This window comes from Sus scrofa, chromosome 11 (assembly GCF_054392235.1).
Source record: "Sus scrofa isolate SSC_HxYL_T2T_F1_AM1 chromosome 11, Sscrofa_HxYL_maternal_Yorkshire_Landrace_v2.0, whole genome shotgun sequence".
NCBI classification, from domain to species: Eukaryota; Metazoa; Chordata; class Mammalia; order Artiodactyla; family Suidae; genus Sus; species Sus scrofa.
The window spans coordinates 12,283,901-12,309,619 of record NC_139393.1 but is presented as its reverse complement, the minus strand read 5'-3'; the positions used below and the strand labels follow the sequence as shown (position 1 = coordinate 12,309,619).

At 39.1% G+C, this 25,719-nt stretch overlaps 1 protein-coding gene across 19 annotated transcripts in view; it reads right to left on the bottom strand.

Moving 5' to 3' along the window:
* NBEA (neurobeachin) overlaps window positions 1-25,719 on the bottom strand; it is a 644,629-nt gene that overhangs the window by 57,221 nt on the left and 561,689 nt on the right. For all 19 annotated transcript variants that reach the window (XM_021065197.2, XM_021065202.2, XM_084981455.1 and 16 more), the window contains 2 exons: window positions 23,085-23,204; window positions 8,444-8,596 (listed from right to left, as the gene is read on the bottom strand). In XM_021065197.2, the coding sequence (XP_020920856.2) occupies window positions 8,444-8,596; window positions 23,085-23,204 (273 nt within the window). The remainder of the gene's footprint in view (window positions 1-8,443; window positions 8,597-23,084; window positions 23,205-25,719) is intronic.

Genomic DNA, 25,719 nt, shown 5'->3' with positions numbered 1-25,719 from the left:
CTTTGTGAGGGGGTCAGATTATAATCACGTTAGAACCGAACACTCGCTTTATTAATGTTTCATGAGTGAGTCGGTCACCATCAGCCTGGCTTCGCGGGGATAAATTAAACCAATTCTTGATGTATGAACTCAATGCATTGAGAAGTTATTGAAATGTCTACTAAAAGTGTCTATATTATTTTCCCAGGTTGGCTAATGAGACCAAAGTTTGAATTCACAGTTCTTCAGTGAAACACAAACCTCGTCATTGCATTTACAAAACACAAACAACTCTAACAATTATATATATATATAAAATAATACATAATATATGTATATATTATATATATACCTAGATGACATATGTATATATATTCTTGTCTATAACTAAAAAAACCACAGACTAAAAGAGATAACATCATTAAAAAAGTCTAAGGATTGTTTCATTTTAAAAAATAAGAAAAGGAAATGAGGTGGTCAGCATGTAAAGGCTTCTACAAATGCATCAAACACCTTTTTAATTGCTGCTGGAGTGATGAAACTGATCATTTATAATCAGTGAGACCATCCCTTTTGTAACATTAGTTTTGTCTTCTTTGCCTTGAATTTCTCAATGACAGCTTGAGAGAAAAAGGAGGGACTGCTCCTTTGTGTGGATACAGAATACTAATCCATGCAAGAGCTGAAGGCTTTCATTGCACCACGAATGTCATTTCTTCAGGATATACGGCATTTTCATTTTCTACTTTAGGCTCATTACAAAGAACTCCTTCAAATAACTGAAGATAATCTCAGTCCAAATTATAAATATACGAGAGCACATTTTCCCTAAACCCATTTCATAAGCACTAAATCCTGTATGAGCCACCCAGCCAGTGTAAAGTTAGAAACTTCTAATGTTATGAAATAATATTAAAAAGTGGATGCTGTATTCATGGAATTCATGGAAAACTTATGAGAGCTGAAACACTTTTATATTTTATATTATTATCCAGGCTTTGTATATTATAGAAATATTCATCAAATAAATATTTCTTCAGCAAATAAAGAAGACAGGTAGACTACTGGTTATATGTTCCAGTGTTAACACAGATGTCTAACCTTATTTCTTCACAAATCATACGATCATTTCCCACTCGTATGATAGGAAAATGGACCAGAGGTTGCAGCAAACTAAACTATGAACAGGGTGCTGTGAAGGAAAACTTCAAATTGAAGAAAAGCAGTACAGCAGACACTGGTCAGGACAGCAGCTGTAGGCACACACAGCTACCTTTTGTAAGGTCTGTTTTGAGAGCTCTGATGCTTAAAACTCTCCCCAGAGGCAGCAGCGTGGTCCTGCCCTTTAGCTCAATTCGGATGCACCAAGAATGGCAACGACAGACCTGGAGTCTTGTTGATACATGTGAACTTTCCCTTCCTATTCTGTGCAGCCTCTTAAAGGAAAATCCAGGTAAAGAAGACAGAAGGAATAAACACTTGTCAAGCCATCTAACAGTTGTTGGCTAGGCACTTCCTGCATAGGGTTGATTCAACCTGGTGCTGCCTCCTGGTGCTGCAGGGAACCAAGACTGGGGGCAGTTTGATTTATCCAAATAAGTGGAATTTGGGGTAAAGACTTTCATTGCATGCAGTAAAGGTTTAGTTCAAAAGTCTTGGAGGTCTCTGGTGGGGAAGGATCTCACATTGTCACTGCCGTGGTGTGGATGTGACCCCTGGCCCAGGAACTTCTGCATGCTGTGGGTGTGTGTGGTGGGGGGGAAGTCTTACCAGATTCATTAATGTCTATCAGATAACAAGAATTTGGTTTCCAGTAGAGAAAAACTCATGTCTTGCCTTTTTTGTTTCTTCATGAACCCAAGGTGGAACTTGATACTTATAATAAAAATGTACCACTCATTTCTGAAAATGCTGTATGACTCTTTACACACAAGTCATGGCTTGATGAATATGGATTTACAGTGATACTAAGTTTCAAAGTTTATTTAGAAGAACTGTTTTTTGACAAAGTTTTCTTAGCAGCCTTTCAGGTGTTAAAAAGACAAGTATAGGTATGTAAACAGAAGTCAATTCTCTAACTGGTAATGTTAGGACCAGCAATAAATGATTTATTATATGGTATTTATGTGCAGCAAAAGTATTCTGAGCAACTATAAATAAAAAATGATTACTCAAAATTTGCATTAGTGTATTATTTTTAAGAGGGGAAACTCCAGTTTAGAGTCTAAATTGTCTTTATAGACTTTCTCAGACTGGATCTTTCAATGAATAATCTGCCAATTGTCTTAAAACTCAGATGATGTGAAAAACCATTTGGTGAGAATCAGGTCTTTCTAAGGAAAAGGGATTTTTAAAAAATCTTTTGTTGTTGTTGTCTTTTTAGGGCCGCACCCGTGGCATATGGAGGTTCCCAGGCTAGGGGTCTAATTGAGCTGTTGCTGCTGGCCTACACCAGAGCCACAGCAATGCCAGATTTGAGCCACATCTTCGACCTACACCACAGCTCATGGCAACACCGGATCCTTAACCCACTAAGTGAGGCCAGGGACCGAACTCACAATCTCATGGTTCCTAGTCAGATTCGTTTCTGCTACACCATGACGGGAACTCCGGATTCCTAAAAAATCTTATGTGGTGATCATACGACTAATGATAGGCTAGAGTGCCACTGATTAAATCTGAAGTGTAAGTCTGAGTCAAATAAGTTATCTGGGGGTCATACATACTATATCTTGATATAGACAGTTTGCAAATAACAAAGAGGTTCTATTTCAAAGTACCTTTATTTGTTGTTTGGAATATGTACTGAAGTAGAAACAGTATGAATCTAATCTGGTTTCATTCTCAAGTCGATCTATAAAGCCATATTTTGTTCAAAAATATAGGTGAAGTTTTAAAGACGGTAAGGGCACCTAGGGGTGATGACATTTAGAATGCCAACTTGCAATGACAAACACATCAGAAAAGGCACTTGGGTCCAGATCTGGTGTCAGTCAACTTGCTTTTCTGAGTCTTCGTCTGCTTATTCAAATAAATGTCTGTTCCAAGTCTAAAATCCTGTGAGTAACTATCATGTTTAGCATGTAAATTAACACAAAATCATGACATTTCTTCCATTTGTGGAGTTGAAGGATCGCCTTCTTCCCACACCTGCTGGGTGGTAGGACCTGGGACTTCATCAGCTCTAAGCTGAGGTTTTACTGGATGGAAAAGGGAGCTTTTTTTTTTTTTTTTTTTTTTTGTCTTTTTGCCTTTTCTAGGGCCGCTCCCGCGGCATATGGAGATTCTCAGGCTAGGGGTTGAATCGGAGCTGTAGCCGCCGGCCTAAACCACAGCCACAGCAACGCTGGATCTGAGCCGCATCTGCGACCTACACCACAGCCCACGGCAACGCCAGATTCTTAACCCACTGAGCAAGGCCAGGGACCAAACCTGCAACCTCATGGTTCCTAGTCGGATTCATTAACCACTGTGCCATGATGGGAACTCTGGAAAAGGGAGCCTTACAAGTATGAGAGCTTTGATAATAGAGTTACAAATAGGATCACAGACAGTTAGGTGTGCCTAGATGTTGAGGCTGGAACATGCTGCTGATTTGGGGTAAATTCCCACTCATCTCTGTCTTTTCTTCTGCTGACCCCATGTTTCCTTCCCTCCTTCCTTCCTTCTTCCTCTCTGCAGCTCCTCAAGCCACCTCTCATTCGATCTTGGAGACTGAGGATAGGAAGACTGACACTTTGATAAGCAGGAGATATACCCACGGTAATTTACCCCTCTGAGTTTCAGGATAAGTCTTATTTCAAGAGACTTTTTTTTTTTTTTTCCTTTGTCTTTTTTGCTATTTCTTGGGCCACTCCCGCGGCATATGGAGGTTCCCAGGCTAGGGGTCGAATCGGAGCTGTAGCCTCCGGCCTACGCCAGAGCCACAGCAACGCAGGATCCGAGCCGCGTCTGCTACCTACACCACAGCTCATGGCAACGCCGGATCGTTAACCCACTGAGCAAGGGCAGGGACCGAACCCGCAACCTCATGGTTCCTAGTCGGATTCGTTAACCACTGCACCACGACGGGAACTCCGAGACTTTTTTTTTTTTTTTTCTTTTTCTTTTTGTCTTTTGAGGGCTGCCCTTGTGGCATATGGAGGTTCCCAGGCTAGGGGTCTAATTGGAGCTGTTGCTGCCAGCCTAAGCCACAGCCACAGCAATGCCAAATCTGAGCCACATCTGTGACCCACACCACAGCTCACGGCAGTGCCGGATCCTTAACCCACTCAGTGAGGCCAGGGATCGAACCCACATCCTCATGGTTCCTAGTCTGATTCGTCTCCGTTGCGCCGTGACGGGAACTCCTCAAGAGACTTTTTGAAGATTAAAAGAATATTGTACCTGGAGCTCTAGCACAGTATTTGACAAGGAACAATCAATAAATGGTATAGACTATAAGCACTATAGGTGCCTTGATTTTTCTTGGTCAGCCGCCATACTGGGATGACTCATGACCATCCCTGGGATACAGGGTGTGGTGACTAAGGGTATCCAACCTGACGTGCAGCAGCTGTCAGCAGTAAGTCTTGGAATGAGGAAAGCAGAGAAAAAAAGACTGTTAGCAACTACACTAAAGAAGTAAGGAGAGTATCCTAGGCCAGTCATAAAGCCCTTTCTATGTGAAAAGAGATACAAGGTGAGTACTGCCTACGTAATATTCCACGTATTAAGGGCAGGGTCTTGTCACTTCATGTTTCCATAACACAATTCCCAAATCTGGAATCGATGAGACAATGGACAGTGACACCTGAGGTAGAAGATAATCACTCTCTACCAGAGCTATGAAGTTTTACATTTCCTCCAGGGCCTCAACCAGCACTTGCCTGATTCTTACCGATGATAAATCTGATTGTCTGATTTTGTAAACTAGCAACAAATTCTAATCAGTATGGCCATTAAAGGAAAGTGTGATGACAGCTGACAATCTGAAGAAAATAGCAGAAGAATAGATATGGAATTACATCACTTCATAGAATAGTAACAGGTACTTAGGATAATAAAGAGAAGTTTCATCCTTTGTAAGAGAGGATAGCAAACCAAGTAGAACAATAACCATAATATGGTTCAAAAAAGTTCTCACTTAGCTATCAAAATCTAGAAACTTCATTTATCTGCAAAGTTTATTTAGCTGGACTGCATTACTATGCAACATACTAGATGGATGAAGCATTGTGATTTCTCTACACTTTTTTTCTAAAGTGTATGGTCTTGCTTGTTCAGTTTATAGCAATAATAATTATCTGATTTATCATGAATGTGAAATTATCAGATAATTATCTTTTCCAACATTAAACAAATTCTGTGTGTGATACTGCTCTGGGATTTGTATTTAGAAACACAATTGCTTTTTCCTTTTTCATTTAGGCATATCATTAACAAAATTACTAGTCTGGTAGCATTTAAACTTTTTCACTAATGAGAAACATAGAAGGTGCATTTATAATGAGTCACTACCTAATGTTTATTAAAATATATCTAAAAATATTTTAGCAGCCAATAAGCACATGAAGAGATTCTCAATATCATCAGTTACTAGGGAAATGCCAAAAAAAAAAAAAAACCAAAACTGTGAGATATTATTTCACATCCACAAGAACGGCTATAAAGAAAAAAAAAAAGATAGTAACAAGTGCTAATGAAGATATGGAGGAACTGGAACAGTTACACATTGCAGGTGGGAATACACAGTTGCTTTGCAAAACAGTTAATTTCTTTCGAAGCTAAACATAAACTTACCATATGACTCAGCAATTCTACCTCTTTGGTATATATCCCAAAGCAAGGAATACATGTGTCCACATAGAAACGTGTATGTGAATGTTCACAGCAGCAGTCTTCAAAACAGCCCCAAAGTGGAAACAACCCAAAAGTTCATCAACTGATGAATGGATAAACACAATGCAGTATATGTGCATGAACAGTGGACTATTACTATGCAAAAAAGGAACAAAAAACTGATGTACACTACAACATGGATGCATCTCAAAAACTATGCTAAGTGAAAGACATCAAACATACAGGAACATATGTTGTATGGGTCTATTTAGGTACAATGTTCAGAAAAGGCAAATTTATGGAGATAGAAAGTAGATTAATGGTTGTCGGGGGCTGGAGGCGGACAGAAGATCTTTCTGGGGCAAAAGCAATGTTCTAAAATTAAACCGAGCTGATGGTTGGTAAATTTGCTATAAATCATAAATTGTACACTAAAAACAAATGAATTTTATGATAAGTAATGATTTTAAAAAGTTCTAAGATATTCCACTTTACAAATGAGAAATATGAAGACCAGAGATAATTTACTTAGGGCGAAGAAGCTCGTATACGGCAGAGTTCAGGTTCAAGAGCCAGGAAACTTTTAAACTCCAAGTCATACTCTTTCCAATATAACCAACTGGTATTTATTAATTACTAGCACCCACATGAAAACCTGTGTTAAACCACTTAAATTCAATAGCATGAGCAAGAGAAAATTTGGTCCAACTATTTTTGCTATTTTGCTTGCCTGAGGGAAGGATACATTCAGTTTCACTAGTTTGGACCTAATTAGAGAAGATGCTAAAATTATAAAGATTATTACCCCCTATGATTCATTCATTTATTCATTCATTCAGCAAGATATTTGGTAATTAACTACTCTTAGGTACAGTTAGGGACAACTCTGGGCTCTAGAAATATACAGTGGAATTACGTGACTGAGACACATCTCAGTCACTCAGCCGAGACACAACTCAGTATGTAGTAGGTTTCTGGGTTGAATTTGTGAATATGATAGCTTCACACTGATATCATAGTCAGGATTCAAGTACCTAAGGGTAGTATGGGAATGGACTATGGATTTTAAAAGTAAATATAGATTTTTAGAAGTATGCATTACTAAAGTATAAATCCTTCACACTAAAAACATACATCGAAGACATAATCTGTTGTTGAAGTAATTAGTATGAAATTATCCCCTATATCTGAAAATGCCAATTTACAGATTGAAAAGTGAGAGAAATCCTACATAAAATTTATATAATACATTACACTACCTCAGAGGAAGACTAAATTGCAGATTCTCTATATAGCACCTTTAAACATAGGACTACAGGTGACAGCCTCAGTAACGGCTTTCTAAAATAAAGCGTGTTAAAAGTAAAATACATCTTAGAGACAGAAAATATAGTTCTAAAGTTGAAGGAGGCATGTGACTGTCAGTGAAGAAAAAGAATCACAAAATCAGCGGTAGAGGAAGAAATCACACATTGTATGACCCTGTTTAAGTGAAACGTCCAGAATAGGCAAGTCTTTAGAGACAAAGCAGATGAGTGGCTGCCTAGGGCTGGCTGGGGTAGCAGGGAAATTGAGGGGAGATGCTAAAGGGTATTGGGTTTCTTTATGGGATAATAAAATGTTCGTAATTGATGGTGGTGATGGTTGTACAACTCTGTGAATAGACTAAAACCCACTTGAAAAAAAACTTTTATGTGGTTGAAATGTGTGGTGTATGAATTATATTTGTGTATATATGTGAATTATAGAGCTCTTATAAAAGAAGGGACTAAGGGCTATGTGAGGTCCACTGCAATATGTGGGCCTTACTTGGATTCTGATTCAAATAAATAAGCTGCAAAAATAAAATAAAACATATTTATGAGACAGCTGGAAAAGCCTGGGAGTGAAACAAGGTAAAAAAACAAAAACAAAAACAAAAACAAAAACCAAACATGTTTTAGGTCACTGGCTTTACTGATACGCTTCCCTAGCTGACCAAGGACAACAGCACACCAGAGAGGTTGTTTGGTAAAGTGGTTCACTTCCATGTACCGTAACCACCTTGAGATTAAAATCTCCTTAAATATGGACAGAACGTGTTAAGAGCTATAAAATAACCATACACAAACATTCCATTTATACATTTTCCATTTGAACTTCCAGACATCTGTCATATAGATTTTAAAAATAATGGCATTTTCTATCTAAGAATGTTTACTAGACGGATTTTAAGGTATGTTTCACAGCTTATAATTTCCGACATCCACATATGTCCTAAACGTACATGATTTTGTTTTGAATATTTTACGAGTGAAATGAGTGCAGATATAGCTAGTTGACAAAAACAAGGAATAGGCATTTATTTCAGGCAATTTAGAACGTGTCATGTTAGTCAACAGATGCGCATCTGATTGTCTTCTCCTAAGGGAGCAACAATAACTGAATCACCCTTCCTTTATTAGTCCTCATGGAAGGAACACCCACTCTACAATAAAGAACACCGTCAAAAGACAACAGAAAAATGCTTTCTTTTTTTTTCCCCCTTAAAAATTTAACCTTGTATTTACAGATGTTAAAAGACAATTTGTTCATAGCTTAACCAAAATGACAAGCTATTTTTCACTTCCTGTTATTGCTTAAGCAAAGATAACATTGCTCTTACCATCCTGTTGATCCGAACAAAGTCTTCAGGTTTTTTTGCCCAAGGGGGAAGATCAACATCATTTACCACCACCTCATCCTCTCTGACGCCCAGATTATAGCCATTGCTGTTGACAAACATCTCGGGGAGGTAATAGAACTCTGGAATTAGTTCCTACCGGAAATAAAAATGTAGAATATTAAGTGACTTAAAAAAATCTGTTGAATAAAATTATTAATTGATAACAACTATACACGGAATTAATTCATTTACTTAAATCCCAATAGTTTATTATTTAATTCTATTTTTTCCTTTGATTTTCTTCAGGTCAGTGTCTAGGAAAAGAAGGCAAACATTTTTCTTCAACAACATGCTTGACAATGTATGCTTTTAAGATTTTTCAATCTTACCTGGCCACAAATTAGTTAAGAGAAATGGATTACAGAATCAACAACAGTATTAATAAACAAATACATAAAGCTTTATGTTCCATTCTAAGCTGTTCCACAAACTTTTCGGAATAACATCATTTTTACTTTTTATTTATTTAGTTATTTTTGGCTGCCCCGGAGCATATGGAGTTCTCAGGCCAGGGATCAGATTCAAGCCGCAGTCACAACTGAAGCTGCAGCTGTGGCAACACTGGATCCTTAAGCCCCTGGGCGGGGCTGGGGATTGAACCTGTGTCCCAGAATTCCCAACATGCTGCCAATCCCTTTGCGTCACATCAGGAACTCCACTTCTTAGAATATTATTAGTAAAATATCCACATTTAAAAAAATTGTTGCTAGTATTGGTTAAAAATCATATAATATTTCTCCCTTTTTTTTTGGACTCTACTGGCAATTACAATACATGATTTTTTATGAAGAGACTTATGGTTTTATTGCGTAATTTGGCAAAATAAATTATTTTTATACCTATCGCTAAAAACAATTAAGAACCCAGAAGCAACATCATAAGTTTCAAACGTTTAATACATGCCACTTGAATAGTAAGCTCTTAAATTGTACGCAAAGACAACCTGTGTTACTTGTATGTAAGCACAGCATTAGGAACTGGGTTCATGCAAACTTGTGTTTGATGCACAATATCTGATATGTGGTTTATGTAACTTTAAACATGATACAGAAATAAACTAATTTTACTATCTTAAAAGTTTTTACTGTTGTCCTTTTTTAAAGCAACTTGAAGAAATGAAAACCAAGAACACTTAATTTTTATATATACCATCAATACTGTGAAAAAATACTGACCTTTTCAAATAGCAGGATGAGGGTTAAATTATATTGTTATGAAGTTACGTTATATTGAAAAGGATAAGAACATTTATTTGTGTAACATGTCCAAAATTGATAGCATTGTACCTGAAATTTGAATCTCACTCTGGGATACACAGGGGTACACAGAAAAACAAAAAAGAAAAACACCAGATATTGAGGTCTTCGGCCTAAGAAAAGTATACACAAATGTGTTCTCTTTTTGGGTTCTCCTGCTAAAACTAACATTTATCTGCTAGAGCACAAGTGGATGTTTATCTTAGTAATCCTCTGTGAGAATTTGATCATTATCCATTCTTATAATGAAAAAAATGTGAACCCTAAGAAAAATATAATAATGTTTACTTTCTCCAGCATTACGGGAGCTTGAACCGACTCACATAAATGAATTTTCTGGATAAGTGGAGCTTAGCTTTTTCAGAATCATAGTTCTTCTTCAACCTAAACTACTTAAATAGAAATGTTTCTAAAGTCCATTACATACTTTGCTGATATTTATTTATCCATGCAGTAAAGTTTGAGGACTAGGCATTGTGATGGGCGTAAAAAAAAAAAAATAATGAACAAGAATGGTCTTCAGGTCAAGTAGCTCAGAGTCTGGTTTATGGGGCAGATACATAAACAGACTGTTATAATACACAAGACTGTGAACGAAGTATAAACAAAACACAAGGCAGCAGAGAGGACAGAGCAGGGAACTCTAGGCAAGTCAGAAAAAACTGCATGGGAGACTGGACATTGACTTCGACCACAGCTGAGACAAAGATGGGGAAAGGGGTCCAAGAAGTGCCTAAGAACTGAGTATAGCTGGTATACAGGATCTATCAGGGGATACGTCAAGACGAGAGGATGAGATGGGGGGAGGTATACAGAGTCGGACGACGAAGGACATTTTATGCCAACCTAAACTCTTTGGATTTTGTCTTTTTATTTTTTCACTTTTTAAAATTTATTTATTTATTTATTGTCTTTTTAGGGCCACACCTGCAGCATATGGAGGTTCCCAGACCAGGAGTCGAACTGGAGCTGTAGCTGCCGGCCTACGCCACAGCCACAGCAACACCAGATCCCCGAGCGACATCTGGGACCTATTGCACAGCTCTGGGCCACGCTGGATCTTTTAATCCACGGAGCAAGGCCAGGGATCGAACCCGCATCCTCGTGGGTACTAGTCAAATTCTTAACCCGCTGGGCCCCAACAGGAACTCCTGGATTTTGTCTTATTGGTAATAATTTTAAAGAAGAGCTATGGACATGATCAAATTTGTTTTAAAGCAAGACATTGGCTGTCAAAGTAAATGACAGCTAAAGGAGGAACTGGAGAGGGGAGAGACTAGGTAGGTATATGTGAGGGCAGGAGGGGGGAGGAAAAGGGGGACCAGCAGTAGCAAGGAGAACAGGAGGGAGGAGAGAAGGGCAATTTCTGGTTGTTTAGAGTAAGGGGACATATGGGGGGGGGCTGTACCAAGGAGGGTCACCTGTAACACAGGTGAGGAGGAGTACACAAAGATGTGCACCAGAGATGCAAAAATGAGAGGGAATGAGACGGCTCTCACTGAGAAGCAAATGGAACAATAAACTAGGCACAAGCCATCAAGGGCACCACGAACTGCAGTGGAAAGAAGAACTTACAGTGGAATTAATATACGTTAATGTAAATTTTCGGTGACTCGAATGTGAAAGGGGAACTTGAGAAGAGGCTGAGATACTAATAGGTATACAGGCATCCTTATTTGCAAGCAATAAACAGCCTCGTTGGTGGATAAAAGAGGGGCGGAAGGGTGTTTCAGCAATATTCTATCAGCAATGACGATAATGAGTTTTGACTTCTGGGCTGGGTGAGCATGACGGTATATACCCACTGGGTAACGGTGTATGGTCGATGATTAGAAGGGAGAAGTAAAGTCTCACTGCTATTCTCATTTTTTTGTACTCAGTTGGAAATGGATAATTGCTACAGATTGGATATTTCCATTCCCGCACAATTCAAATGTTGAAACTATCCTTTAATGTTATGGTAATTAGGAGGTGGGGTCTTGGGAAGGTAATTTTAGATTAGATGAGGCCATGAGGGTGGAGCCCTTGGAAATGGGCTTAGTGTCCTGGGAGGAGTCCCCGAGAGAGCTTGCTTTCTCTCTCCGCCAACGTGAGGACACCCAGGGACATGGTCTTCTAGGAGCCACGAAGCAGGCGCTCACCAGACACAGAACCCGACTTTGTGGGCACAGTGATCTCAGACTTTTGGCTTCCAGGACTTGTGAGAAGTAAATTTCTGTTGTCTATAAGCTAATACCCAATTTGTGGTAAAGTACAATACCTGAGCTGACCAAGACAATAACTATAAAATGTTCTTTTGATCTTGGTCTCACTGGGAAAACCTGGAAAATTAGTGTAAGATGCAAAGAAGATAAAGAACAGTGCTATTTGCACCATCACCCATCTTATATATGACATTAAGTAGCAGCAGCATCCCACATGGTGCAAAATAGGGAGAGGAATGTAAGCTCGTGTAGTTGCTCGGTAGAGAGGGCAATAGGTTCACATAAGACAGGGACTTCCCTTCTGATTTTTTTCAGTTATTTATATTCATATTCTATCTCTAGAACTAGACTATATAAGTTTCCTGGAGGACGGGATACAGCTACATACATTTACTTTTAAATATCCCAAAATTTCAGTTTATCTTCAAAGTCTTGGTGCTCTAATGCTTTTCATATCTATTGTTTCCCATTCATTCCTGTGGAATACGTGGTTATTATTTATCTACCTGGCACTATAATATTATTTCACTGAATGTCACTAGATTCACAAAGGCATAAGAGACCTAGGATTTTTACATTAGTAATAATTTGGGCAAAGTAGATTTTAGAGCCTAATTTTGTGAGGTTTATATTTCACTGAATCCCTCATAGCACTTTGTGCTATACTTTTTATGGATCAGGTGCTCATTAAATATTAAACAATTGAAAATATTAGATAAAAAATTTTAATATCACTAGAAATCTTCTGGGGAATATGAAGATAGTTGGAAGAAGATAGGAAAAGAGCAGGGAGTTCCCTTGTGGCACAGTGGCTTAAGGATCCAGCATTGTCACTGCCTTGGCTCCAGGTGCTGCTGTGGCATGGGTCCACTTTCTGGCCCAGGATCTTCCACTTGCCACAGGCATGGCCAAAAAAAAGAAAAAAAAAAAAAAGGTAGGAAAAGAACCAATGAAATACTTTATTAAGTAAAAGGACGAACCTAGGAATATATTTTTTTTTTACCTTTTAAAAGGAACTTTTTGCAGCTTAAAATATGTTGTCTTGCTTATTCTAGTTACATTAAAAGGTTCAAAAGTGTAAAGTAGTTAAATTTAAGTTTAGAAAAAAGTTGTTTTCACATTGCCAGCGAACTTGTACCAGACTGAAGAAGCGGAGGAAACAAGTCCTTTTCCTTTTAATTCAAACATTCTAGAAAGTAGGGGCTAAAAGCCTGCTGCCATCAAGAACAAAGCCAGGCTGAGGAACCTCTGCTCTGGGGATTATTTAGAAGAATGGAAGGGGAAGGACTTTGACTGGAACATTCTGGAAGGTGTGAATCAGGGCCAATCATGTAAAAGGAGGATTATCAGAGCCCTCTGGAGAATCCTTAGGTGAGACATTTTCTCCACTCTGGTCCTCATCTGGCCAACCAGGATGTGGTCATAAATTAGGGTGCTAACTAAGATGCTGGTATAAGCTGTTGGAGGCTTGATGTTTGAGGGGATGAAGAAACTCAGATTTACTCTATCAATATTTTTTTTAGGATTCAGATCAAAAGAAAAAAAAAAGGCACATTTAAAAAAATATGAAGAATTCCTGAAGCACAGAGTATTTGTACAGCCCCTCAAAGCTTCCAAAGATCAGAGTTATAAGTGACTAAAGCTGTCTGAACGCTGAAGTCCTGAGCGGGGGAGGTTTAAGGTGTTTTGGTTTTGTTTTTTCTGAAGATGAAGGAGGAGAGAGTAAAATCACACAAAGTCTGGGGAGAAGGAGCTGAAGCAGCACAGTGGGTGCAAGTTGCTAATGCCTCAATTTTATTGTTTTAAAATCTTACTTCAAAGGGCATTTTAAATTTAAATTTAGTATGTAAATACAGGGCGCTAGTATATAATTTATATTCATATTTATATTATTTAAAAGATTTGCTTATTTTTTAAAATTTAATGAATAAGGGAATTTCATCTATGAAATTCATACGTTATGCCCAAGAAGATGACAATTACTGCGTCGAGCTCCAAGACAAGGAAAGAGCTAAACTGTCATATCTGTTCATTCAGCATTAAAATAACAGGCATCACTTATTTGTATTCCACTGTGTCATGACAGTAAGTCTATTCTAAGTACTTTGAATACGTGTCTATTCTAAGTACATCTTTTTCTTTTTTCTTTCTTTCTTTTTTAAATGAAAGTTTAGTTGATTCACAAGGTTGGGCCAATTTCTGCTCTATAGTAAAGTGACCTGGTCACACATATACATGCACTTTTTTTCGCATATGATCTTCCATCATGTTCTATCCTAAAAGATTGGATAGTGTTCCCTGTGCTATACAGCAGGACCTCATTACATCTTTTTCTTAATCTTCACACAAACTTTCTAAGGTAGGAATCCCTACCCTTCCCCCTTTGTAGACATGAACACTCAGGCAAAGAGAGAGTAAGTAATTTGCTAAGGACCACAAGGTAAATGGGTGGTCAAGCCAGAAATCAAAGCCAAATCCAGGGTCCCTGCTCTTACATTCTCCATGTCTCCTTTTAAAGCAGCAACCTAGTCACGCTACATGACTTTATTCTGTTTTAGTTTTCGGTGTAGCAATTCTTCTTTTCTGTTTATATTTATTTAGGCTCTCGTGTCCCACAGTAATGGAAATCCCAGGACCACATGGCAGGGATCTTGCCTGTCCGGCTCTCTTGCAAGAATGGTGCCTGACATATAAAAGAGATAGTCAATACATACTTGTGGAATAAAAAATAAACTGATCATTGCCATATATTTACCATATTCTGAATTTCAGGTTTGAAATCATGATAAAAAGTGCTATTGAAGGCCATGGTTTTCAAGCTGTGTTAGTTAAAGCAGAATTACTCAGGGCTAGCCGCGGTGAAGGGGAGGCGGGCAAGCTGGCAGTTTTGAGGTTGTCCTTTCTACCAGGGAAGTGCTGCTTTCTGTTCATTGGAATCAAAGAGTTTGGAGTGGAAATCTAGAATTCTTGGATTTCAAGAAGCCTGGGCAATTTCCTTAAGCTTTAAGAAAAAGTCAGTTTCTTTATATGCAACACTGCGATGATGATGGCAACTAAGTTACGGGGTAGATGGGAGAATTCATGCGTGTAAGACAATGCATTCCATAGCTTTATGCAAAATTCATTTTTGATGCTGTTCACTCTATCAATAGCATTTACCCACTATCCAAGTACATCCTGGGAGTTCCCGTCATGGCTCAGTAGTAACGAACCCGACTAGTACCCATGAGGATGCGGCTTCGATCCCTGGCCTCGATCAGTGGGTTAAAGGATCTGGCACTGCCGTAAGCTGTGGCATAAGCCAGCAGTTGTAGCTCCTATTCAACCCCTAGCTTGAGAACTTCCATGTGCTGCAGGTGCGGCACTGAAAAAAAAAAGTATATCCTATAGTCAGTGAAAAAAAAAGAGAGAGAAAGAAAGAAAGAAAAAAAGAAAGAAAGAAAGAAGGTCTGTCACTGAATATTTGTGTCTGGATGAATACCTGTGTACCTATGTAGACATTTCAGATGGTTAAAGTGTTTTTACCAAGCATATGGACAACTTACATGTTATCTAGGCGAATCAGATACATTTTTTTTTTTTTTTGTCTTTTGTCTTCTTGTTGTTGTTGTTGCTATTTCTTGGGCCGCTCCCGCGGCATATGGAGGTTCCCAGGCTAGGGGTCCAGTTGGAGTTGTGGTCTCCGGCCTACGCCAGAGCCACAGCAATGCGAGATCCGAGCCGCATCTGCAACCTACACCACAGCTCACGGCAACGCCGGATCGTTAACCCACTGAGCAAGGGCAGGGATCGAACCCGCAACCTCCTGGTTCCTAGTCGGATTCGTTAACCACTGCGCCACGACGGGAACTCCAGATACATGTTTATATGAGTTATTTGCACTTCAGATTTTGGCTCTGTCCAAATGTAAAATCAGATTCAACTCAATGGCATAAACCAAACTTACAGTTTTTTAAAATGAGAAACTTAACAGAGTTTTTCTCAACGATTCCCGTAACAAACCCTCCTATCCCGCGTGCCATTTGGCATTTTGGCTTTGCCGTCCTCCCGTAAAGAGGTGGAGTCTATTTTCCTTCTCTCTGAACACAGGCTGGATTTTTTTCAACACAGAGAATGTGACAAGATGATACTTCGGGCTTCCAGAGATGCCCAAGACTTAAGAGCCCTGGTGGCTTCCAAGTTTGTTCCCTGAGATGCTAACCACATAAAGCTGTGAGGATGCCTTGCTGGAAAGTTCGTGTGGACAGACAGATATGCCTGGACGGTCCCTGGGTGCTCCCTCTGCTCAGATGTGGCACAACACACAGGAGTAAAGCCACTTTGCATCCCTGGCCCAGCCAAGCCTCCCCAGCTGGCCCTGCAGCACAGAAATGAGTGGTCCCTGCTGAGCTTTAATTCCAACTGTGTGACTGTCAACAAATAATAATTGATGTTGTTTTAAGATGAGGTTTGGGGTGATCTGTTACACAGTGAAAGATAACTGAACAGAAATTAATGTCTGGGAGTGGAGTCCCGAAGTAATAAAAACTTAAAACACATGGCCTTGGCTTTGGGACCGGGCAGCAGGCAGAGCTGGGAGGGTGGTGAGGAGACTGCTGGTGGAAGATCAGGAAGGAAGCTGCTGTCGGAAGTAGGGGAAAAGCAACACTGCTATGTAGTTGGGAAAAACTCTTAAGACTAGTTCCTTCCACAATTTCAAAAATTAAAAAAGTATCTAATAAGCTTGTGCTTCTGGTTAAGGATATCTCCAAGGCCGAATGTTGAAAGCGGCCCCTGGTTTCTTTTCATGGGATATGGATAAGGTGCTATGAGCTAAGGAAGACCCTGCTCAGATTTAAAGCTGTATTTAGAGAAATATGGGGCCTAGGACAATCTTATCAGAGTCTCAAAATTAAAAAAATTCAGGACAAAGATGAGTTCTAAGGTGCTGCAAATAAAATGTGGCCACAGGGAAAATGGGGTCTGTAAAACCTTTTGTAAAGGCTCAGTAAAACCGAAGACAGTGGGTTACAGACCCACATGGCCACCCAAAGGGATTGCAAGTCTTAGGAGTATTGCAAAGGGCACCCTCATCACAGCCTGAAGTAGACAGAATCTTACTTGAGGAATGTGTGAGCATGAGTTTTTTTTCTAATATTGAACTATAATGTGATACATAGAAAACCCACACACTTTTAATGTTGCTGCATCAACCTGGGCAAAGGAGACTCTGGTCCCAGCTTTCCATGATCAGGAAACATGTGTTACGAGCTTCGCAGTGACTGCTATGTACTTGCCATAGTCCCTCCCCACCTTTTTTTGGCCATGCCCCAGCATGCAGAAATTCTCGAGCCACAGATCTAACCTGAGCCACAGCAGTGACCTGAGCCACAGTGGTGATACCGGGTTCTCAACTGCTAGGCCACCAGGGAACTCGCATAATCCTGCCTTTTTGAACAGTGTTTATTGAGGCTTACTTGTTCCTGTCTTACCACTGGGCACTGAATATACATGAGATAGATAACTTGTCTTTTCACCAGGTCTCCAAATTGGGAATTTCTATACCTTATCTCTATATGGACCTGATACAGACCTAGTGCTGCTAGATTTTGAGCCTGTAACAATAACGGGATGAGACCTGTGGGAAAGAAGTCAAATATATTTTGCTTGTAGGAGGACTATGAATTGTGACTGGAGAGAGGGTTTTAGTGGATTGTTTTCAAAGATGGCTATAGCAATGTCTCCGACTTCCATGTCCTCTTGAATGTAACTTTGCCACTCATCTCATGGGTAAGTGGAGTCTGCTTTTCCTCTCCCTTAATTTGGGCTGGCCCTGAGACCTGCCTGGACCAAAAGAACACTGTGGACATAACACTAGGAGACTTCCAAGGCTAGGCATCAAGTGGCTTTACAATTTCAATTTTTTTTTTTTTAATCCTCTTGGTAGGCAGACACCATGAAAAAATTTGTGGTGATCTTCCCAGGTAGACTATACAAAGAAAGAGAGAACCTGCCAGGTCAGCTGTTCCAGTCATCCTTGCTAAAGCACCAGACCTGTAAATGAAGTCATCTTGAGTCTTTCAGACCCAGAAAGACCAACTCATGTGACCCCTTCACTGATCAGACACAATTTATACCTGACTAACCTCTGAGAAAATAAATGTTTGTGTGTGTGTGTGTGTGTTAAAGCTAGTAAATTTTGGGGTGGTTTATGCACAGCAATAAATGACAAGAGTATGATTTGATCAGCCAATTACTCCAAACTAGTCAATGTGGCTGGATATGACTGTGAGACGATACAGAAGAATTAAAGCAGCAAAACATCCACTGGATCACGGTCTGGAAATAACTGAACAGCCCTCAGTGCTAGTTCTGGCTTCCTTTTTACCTGCTGTATGAATTTAGGCAAGTCATTTAAAATCTGCAAACCTCCTTTACAGAAGAGGGGTAATGACAGCTATCTCCTGTGACTGTTTTGAGGACTGTATCAAATAACCAAGAAAATGAATGTTTGAAAGCTACTGAGCATGATTCAAGAAGAATGACTTCTCCCACTCCAACTTAGAAGGATGCTCCTACAGAGATGCTTTAGGCACTAGCTTGCCTGCTGAAAACAACAGCTCTTCTGTGTGCTTTCTTCCTATTGAAAGATTTCTGTTCATCAGCCTCTCCTTAAGGAAAGAGTCCAAGTAGCTTAAACTTCCCTAAATGAAAACGGTGCAGAAAGTCACCAAATATTACTACAGAAATGACAAGATGAATATTGTAACAGGCATTTTGTGTCTTTAACTGTGATTTCTAGTTTATTTTAACAGCTATACGAAAACCCCATGGTACAGTTAACAGTATTATATGTGTCCCTCAATAATAAGAAAATATCCTCAAACACGATTTCTAATTTACAAGCTTATGACAAGTTCAAGCTGCTAAGAAATTGGACTTGAAAGTACGTCTTAGAATGATAGAAGACCACTATTAACACTATCCTAATTGTATACCTCTTGCATCAAATCTGACATTTCAGTTTAATATATTTGGCTGAGAGAGCATACGACTTTACGGCTTCCTAGTGAAATCAAATCCAGCCCAGACGTTTTCACTTTTCTAATATAATTCACGGCAAGGTTTTAAAGCTGCCATCTCTCTCTTCCCTCTTCTCAAAAGATTGATGCCCTGGCATTCATTAATTCCATAAGAGCTCATAATGGGTCAGTGAATCAGTGGTGAGTACCTCCATTAACTGTATTAATTTACACTATGTCACCTTAATGACATTTTGTCACAGCTACCTTTCCTGACATCTACATAGCTATTCAAAAGTAATATAACAACTTTTGAAGGCATTAAGGAAAATTAGTTTAAGAACTTCAGTAAGTTGGATGTCATTATTACCAAGACTACAATAGAGGAGCGAAACCCTAAAAAATAAAATAAAATAAAAAAATGAAGGGTCCTGACTTAGACTCAGGAGACCTTTCTCTCGAAAGGTCACTTCGCCACCACGCCTTCTCTGCCCAGCTTGTACTCATTATCACAGGAAGAGACTGATGCTAATAGAGAGACGGAATGAAGCCATTGCCTCGGTCCTTGTTCTCGCTTACACGAGAACTTACCTGACGCAGGAGGGACTGCGTAGATACTTTTCTATGCAGAGATATAAAAATATTTCTTTAAAATTATATATCACATGCTTTATTTTATTTGCTTAGGGATACGAAATCAAAAGTTTACATTTTTAACACAGTTAGTAAAACTACTATTATTTCTGGCAACACTTTTTTCCCCAGCTAAATCAGGTATGATTGTAGAGGGGAAAAATACTGTTTATGTCAATAAATGTATTTAAACATGAATTTAGAAAATCTCAAGTATAAAACCATCGATATTTCCAAAAAAATTCTTCCTAACATTCCTTCAATGAGGACCCCCAAATTCTGATGCTATAAAGGGAAAGAATCCTATATTTGGGCATAGACACACACAAAACCACAAAAATGTTACTGAAATATAACAGAGCTGGAAGACTGACCAACCGTACTTGCAATGCAACTTTCTATATATTCAAAGGTATTTTTCGAGTCCACAAGAAAAAGACACATAATCCAACTGAAATATGGGCCAAAGATATGAGCAAGTTTACAAGTCAATAATTACACGGAAAATGCTCAAATTCACTCATGATCAATGAGATGCAGGCCAAAACAAAGGTGACTTGATTTTTCACTCACCGGACTAACATAAGTTACCCTGTGTACTCTAAGAGGGACGGTGGGGGCCTGGGGAAGCAGGCGTCCTCCCACACTGACGTAGGGAGTAAATTTTCATCTTCGGGAGAGAAGGTTTGCCAATAACTTTCAGAACTACAGATGTATAGAGCCTTGAGTCACCAGCCCCACTAACAGGAATTATCTTTTACATTTACACACAAAGTTCATCAAGATGTCTGTACAAGGATGTTTATGGCAGCCTGTGTTTAACAGTAACAACCAGAGAGAAAGACAAGCTGTCCATCAACAGAAGACGGTAAACGAATCATTGTATCCGTGCAGCCTTCAAAAAGGAAGGGTCTAGATGGAAGATATTCAAGACATTTTATTATACAATATGAAATGTTCAGGGTGGTGGTGGGAGAGAACCGAAATCCAGAGCAATCCCTGCACCATCAGGTCCAGGAAATGAGCATCTTATGAACGAATTAAGTTGGGAAGTTGGGGGGTGGTACCTGTTTGTATGAAGTACAGCTGCATGGGATAGAAACCTAAAAACCTCCCAAATAAGTGACAGCCACATTCGTCTTTGTCTTTGATGATGCACCCTTAGGAGCCAAAGGAACACAGGAAGTGACACAATGTAAATGTTTTTGAAAAGTTTTGGGACAGGAAAACTGCTGGGAAAGCCTGGCATGGGCACTGATCACCAGAGACTAACATCTGATTATCAGAAGCAGCAATACAGTTCTCAAGACAGAAGGTAAAGCCTAAAACTCCATCCACAGACGTGAACTAGGGTGACTGACTCTGATGTGTGGGTGTGTTTGTGGAGGTTAATTTGAATTAAGTTGAAAAGCCAATTTTCTGTTTTGTGATGATACCAAGGATGAACAGTGATCAAAATTTCACTTTGAAGAGTTTGATATAATATGGAAAGTTCTAAATTAACATATAAAAATCGTACATATGATAGAAAGCCTTAAAATACAGATGAGAATATTTAGTTCATACACCAAGTATTTACTGACTGCTTCTTAAGAACACTGTGCTAATTCTGGAAGCCTATGGGCTCCCCATTTTTTTTTCCTGTTAATTCTTGTATAAGTCACATTCATTATTCATACAAAAGCAACTCGAGGTTTTTTCTCTGACAAAGTGTACATATAGAAACAAATTTCCAGTTGGAAATTTGTGGAAGTGCTCCATGTCTTGTGACACTTAAAGAAAAAAAAAGTTTCCAGGTTTTATGTTCATAAATCCATGTGGGAGTCAGGGCAGTGAGGCAAGGCCGGCTACTCCAGAGCCAGCAGCGGTCTCTTCACCCTGAAGAGCCCGTTCGGGGCTACTGGGACTCAACTGCCCCACAGAGTTCGGGGCTACATGGGGCAGGTATTCCTCCTGTTTCCCTTGGGAAGTCCACAAGAAGTCCAGAGAGGCCTAGGGGTATTGACCCCCACCTCTGCCGACCCTTCCACCCCCTCCCTGAAGCTCCTCGCCTCGGTGGGCCAGAGTTCATGTGAGTCCCTTTACCCCAGCTACTGCCACTCTGGCCCCCTTAGAAGGGGTACCACTGCCTGGAGGGCCCCCCCCCATTTTCTGTTAATTCTCAAACTGTTATTAAATAAGAAATGGACTCCCTCCTTGATTTCGTTGGTTGTAAAATCAGTTTAAATGATAGTTTCTGGATTTTTAGACTTGAATTCCACAGCTAACTTTTGAAGCTGTTAGGATTAAAATATGGACTTTAAGCGTTTGCTATAGTAAGAACACATGTTAAATTATCTTATTTTTCAAGCGTGACTATGTTGTATGCATAATTTAATGTTCAGTTATGCACACTTTGATGGCGGCGAATAAAACATACAGATATGCTACACACTACTTGGATTCATTGCCTTTGTTTTCTGCTTTGAAAAAGAACCGAATAAAAGCTGCATTCACCCAGTTTCTTACAGTTGAGTAACACTGCAATTGCCTTTTTAAAATGTTTGCAATGCATAAGCATAAATAAGTAAATGACAATTTTGACTTAGTTCATTGCCTGTTGTTCGATTAACACACTAAATGGAGTGACATTGTTGTGAGCCACACGGGAAGTCTGAAATGGAATGACATTTTAACATTTAAAGAGTCAACAGCCTGAACAGCAGTGATGGAAAAGATCTGAAAAAAAAAAAAGGGATTAAAGTAAAAAACACAGATACCTATGTAATAACCTGATTATATAATCTTACTATCAGGAAAAAATGAGAACAAATGTATTTTAATGTTCTGAACGCAACCATTTTTTAAAAAAACAAAAGCCCATATAAATGCATAACAAATCTTTATATTTAACAATAGTTAAGTAGTACCAACTGTAAAATTACTCTGCTTTCTGGCTGTTCCTGGATATTGTGTGTGTGCTGGTTGAATCTAATGTGTATTGTTGCATAGTATCCCCAGGCGCAGTCAAGTAAAAGCTAAGGCTGCACAAAAAAGCCTACATTTTAAATGGGTCTTGTCATTAATGCTTTATTAATTGCCCCAGGCTACGTAAACCCAAAGCTGGGCAAGCTATAACAATATGACACATTAAGGTCAAATCCAATTCCTGCTGTGTTTTATGGAATGGGCCAAATATTGAGTTAACAGCAGGAAAGGCAATTTATGGGCTTTTCTTTCCATCTCCTGATTATTAGATCTAAATTAGATAGGAATTTTCTTTGAAATAACAAAAACACCTTAACAGAATAATATCAAAGAATCCCGAATCATTTTCTGTGATGCTCAAAACCATTTCCTTCAGTTTCCTTTTAGGTTAGATATACCATATAATTTTAATGTGTGATGGAACAAAGCTTCAGAATAAAATGGCTTATACACTTAGACAAATTTAAACAAACCAAAGTTTCAACATTTTTGAAATTAATATCAACAAATAAAAGCCTACCTTTACATCAGAAGTATCTCTCTGACTAGTTCTCCAAGACCTTGCGACAGAGGAGAAGGTTCGATTAGGATGGTCAAATTTTCCATCATTTGCATTGAGGAAGAACGTTGTGAAAGGTTCCTAAACAAACAAACAAACAAACAAAGAAGAAGAATCAAGAATTTGATTTTTCTGAACACAACTGTTCTCATTCCTTTGCAAAATATGGCTTTTTTGGGAAACTCTTGAGGTGGAAAATGATTCCCATGCCGAGATGTCAAGAGGTGCTTGTCTTAGCCTGTCTGGGCCACTGAGTCACCTGTCACTCTGCAACCATGACAGGTCATTTTGCTTCTTGGCCCTCAGTCTTCTGATTTATAAAATGATGGAGTTCCATTGCTCTGTGATTTTATGATGAGTGATTCTGTATTCCTGCAAGTGTATAATTCAGATCTCCTTTCTTACAGCCAAGGCCATACATAGTAACACTGCCATAAGAAAACCTCTCCAACACTGTTCAGTGCAGTGTGGGATGACAGAGGGAATGGCTGTCTTAGACCACCTGTGAAAGGCTCCCAGCGGTACCAAATGACGGTCTCATGATCGCTTCAAAAGGCACATCCCTGGTTAAAATCCTTCCAGAGCTCTTGAGAGCTCTTTGGAAAAAGTCTGAACCACTTACTTTGTTTTAAAAGAGGTCAAATGACCTGGAACCTGCTTAATTCTTACCTCTCCTCATCCCTTCCTTCACATTCTGAGGTCTTGCCAGACTGGTCTCACTTCTCATTCTTTATAGGTGGTATTCCCTCTGCTTGGTACAAACTGAAACCTCTACCTCACCATCTGAACTTGGCTAAGTTCTTTCTATCCTTTAAATCTCAGCCAAGATGGCATTTTCTCCTAAAAGGCTTTCCTTGATTTTCCAAGCTCTCCAGTGTGCTCAAATAGCAACATGCATTTCCTCAAACACATCCCTGAAGCCTCTGTTGTGTTGATCTGTAACTGATTTCTAACTTGCCTATCTTCCCCAGTATATGACTAGGTTCCATATCTATCATACTCACTGTTTTATCTCCCAGCACTTAGAATAACTGCTCATACAGAGAGGCTGCTCAGTGTGTAATGTGTTGAAGGAATGAATGAAATAAAGTTAATATAAATCAGACTAGATAAACTCTAGTCCTTCTTGTATTCTGTGACTATTATCTTATGATAACGTGGTGGTCTGTCGTCAAGGACGTGTTCCCATAGCAGGAAACCTAGGAATAACTATCACAAGATTCTAATATATTTAATTTAATGCTTTTTCTGTAGTTTTTATGTTAGGAGAGAGGCATTATTTCTGATGTCATTAAATTTGCTTCCAAATTTAAAAGAATTAAATAACATTCATTCTTACTAAGGATTTCTTAGAAAATGGTAAGTAAAACAAAGATAAATATATATTTCCTTTTCCATGTTTCTGTCTCTTTTAAATCTATGATAAATGAGCTGTCACTCCTAGGTTCAATAATGCTAAGTAATCTCTCCTAAATATTTAGGAAAATATTTTTTGTCTTCAACACATAATCTCCTGTTCATTCTTTTATATCCCTAAAACATTACCTTGCCTCTTTAAACTCCTCTTTTTGCCACTAGTCATAAAGTCCAGCTGTCAAGCAACAGCTACAAATATTCATCTTTCGCAGTATCTTCCTGAAACTTAGTGTGGCTAGATAGCATCAATTTTGTAAGTGTGTAGTGCATTACCTATTTTCATGTATAGTGTTGAGTGACAGAAAAGTATGATGAAAGAGAGAAGATGAAGAATGATGTTACACTACAGAGGCAAGGGAGGAATATCATTGCTTTCCTTGAAAATAAGACATGCATCCAGAAAGTCTATATTTTTCTTGTCAGTTCTTAACCACTAGTTTGACAAAAAAGCTGCATCTTCAGAATACACCTTATTATTCTAGGGTGATGATGTAAGTCATTTATTTTTTCTCTGTAGGCAGTAGGCAGAGAATCAGTCAGAGGCATCAGACTTGTCTCCATGATTTTTAGCCAATTAAATACAGGTGTGTGAAGACCATTTAAAGCCTTACTTCTTATCATCAGCCACTAACAGCTGATCTCTAACCCCCATCTACATAATCAAATCCTTCCTTAGTTTTCAGCCCTTAATGAAGGCATGCCAAAAATAGCACAGATGGGCATAGTGAAAATAAATCTGAAAGTGAAGAATTATTCTTTCTGGTCATGAAGTTTATGCATCTGGGAGTTCCCGTTGTGGTTCAGTGGGTTAATAACCTGACATAGTATCCATGAGGTTGCAGGTTTGATCCCTGGCCTCGCTCAGTGGGTTAAGGATCTGGAGTTGCCGCAAGCTCTGGTGTAGGTTGCAGGTGTGGCTCAGATCCAGCGTTGCTCTGGCTCTGATGTAGGCTGGCAGCTGCAGCCCCAATTTGACTCCTAGGCTGGGAACGTCCACATGCCATGGGTGCAGCTATAAAAAGAAAAAAAGTTTATGAATCTAGTGGCACCTACAAGCAGAGAATATTGAAGAATCCCACCTTTCACTGTTTGACGTAGCTTTTTAAAAAGATCTGATTAACAACTACTTACTGACATATATTCTACTTACTCCTGAAGGCCTCCAGCTGCTAGAGGGATG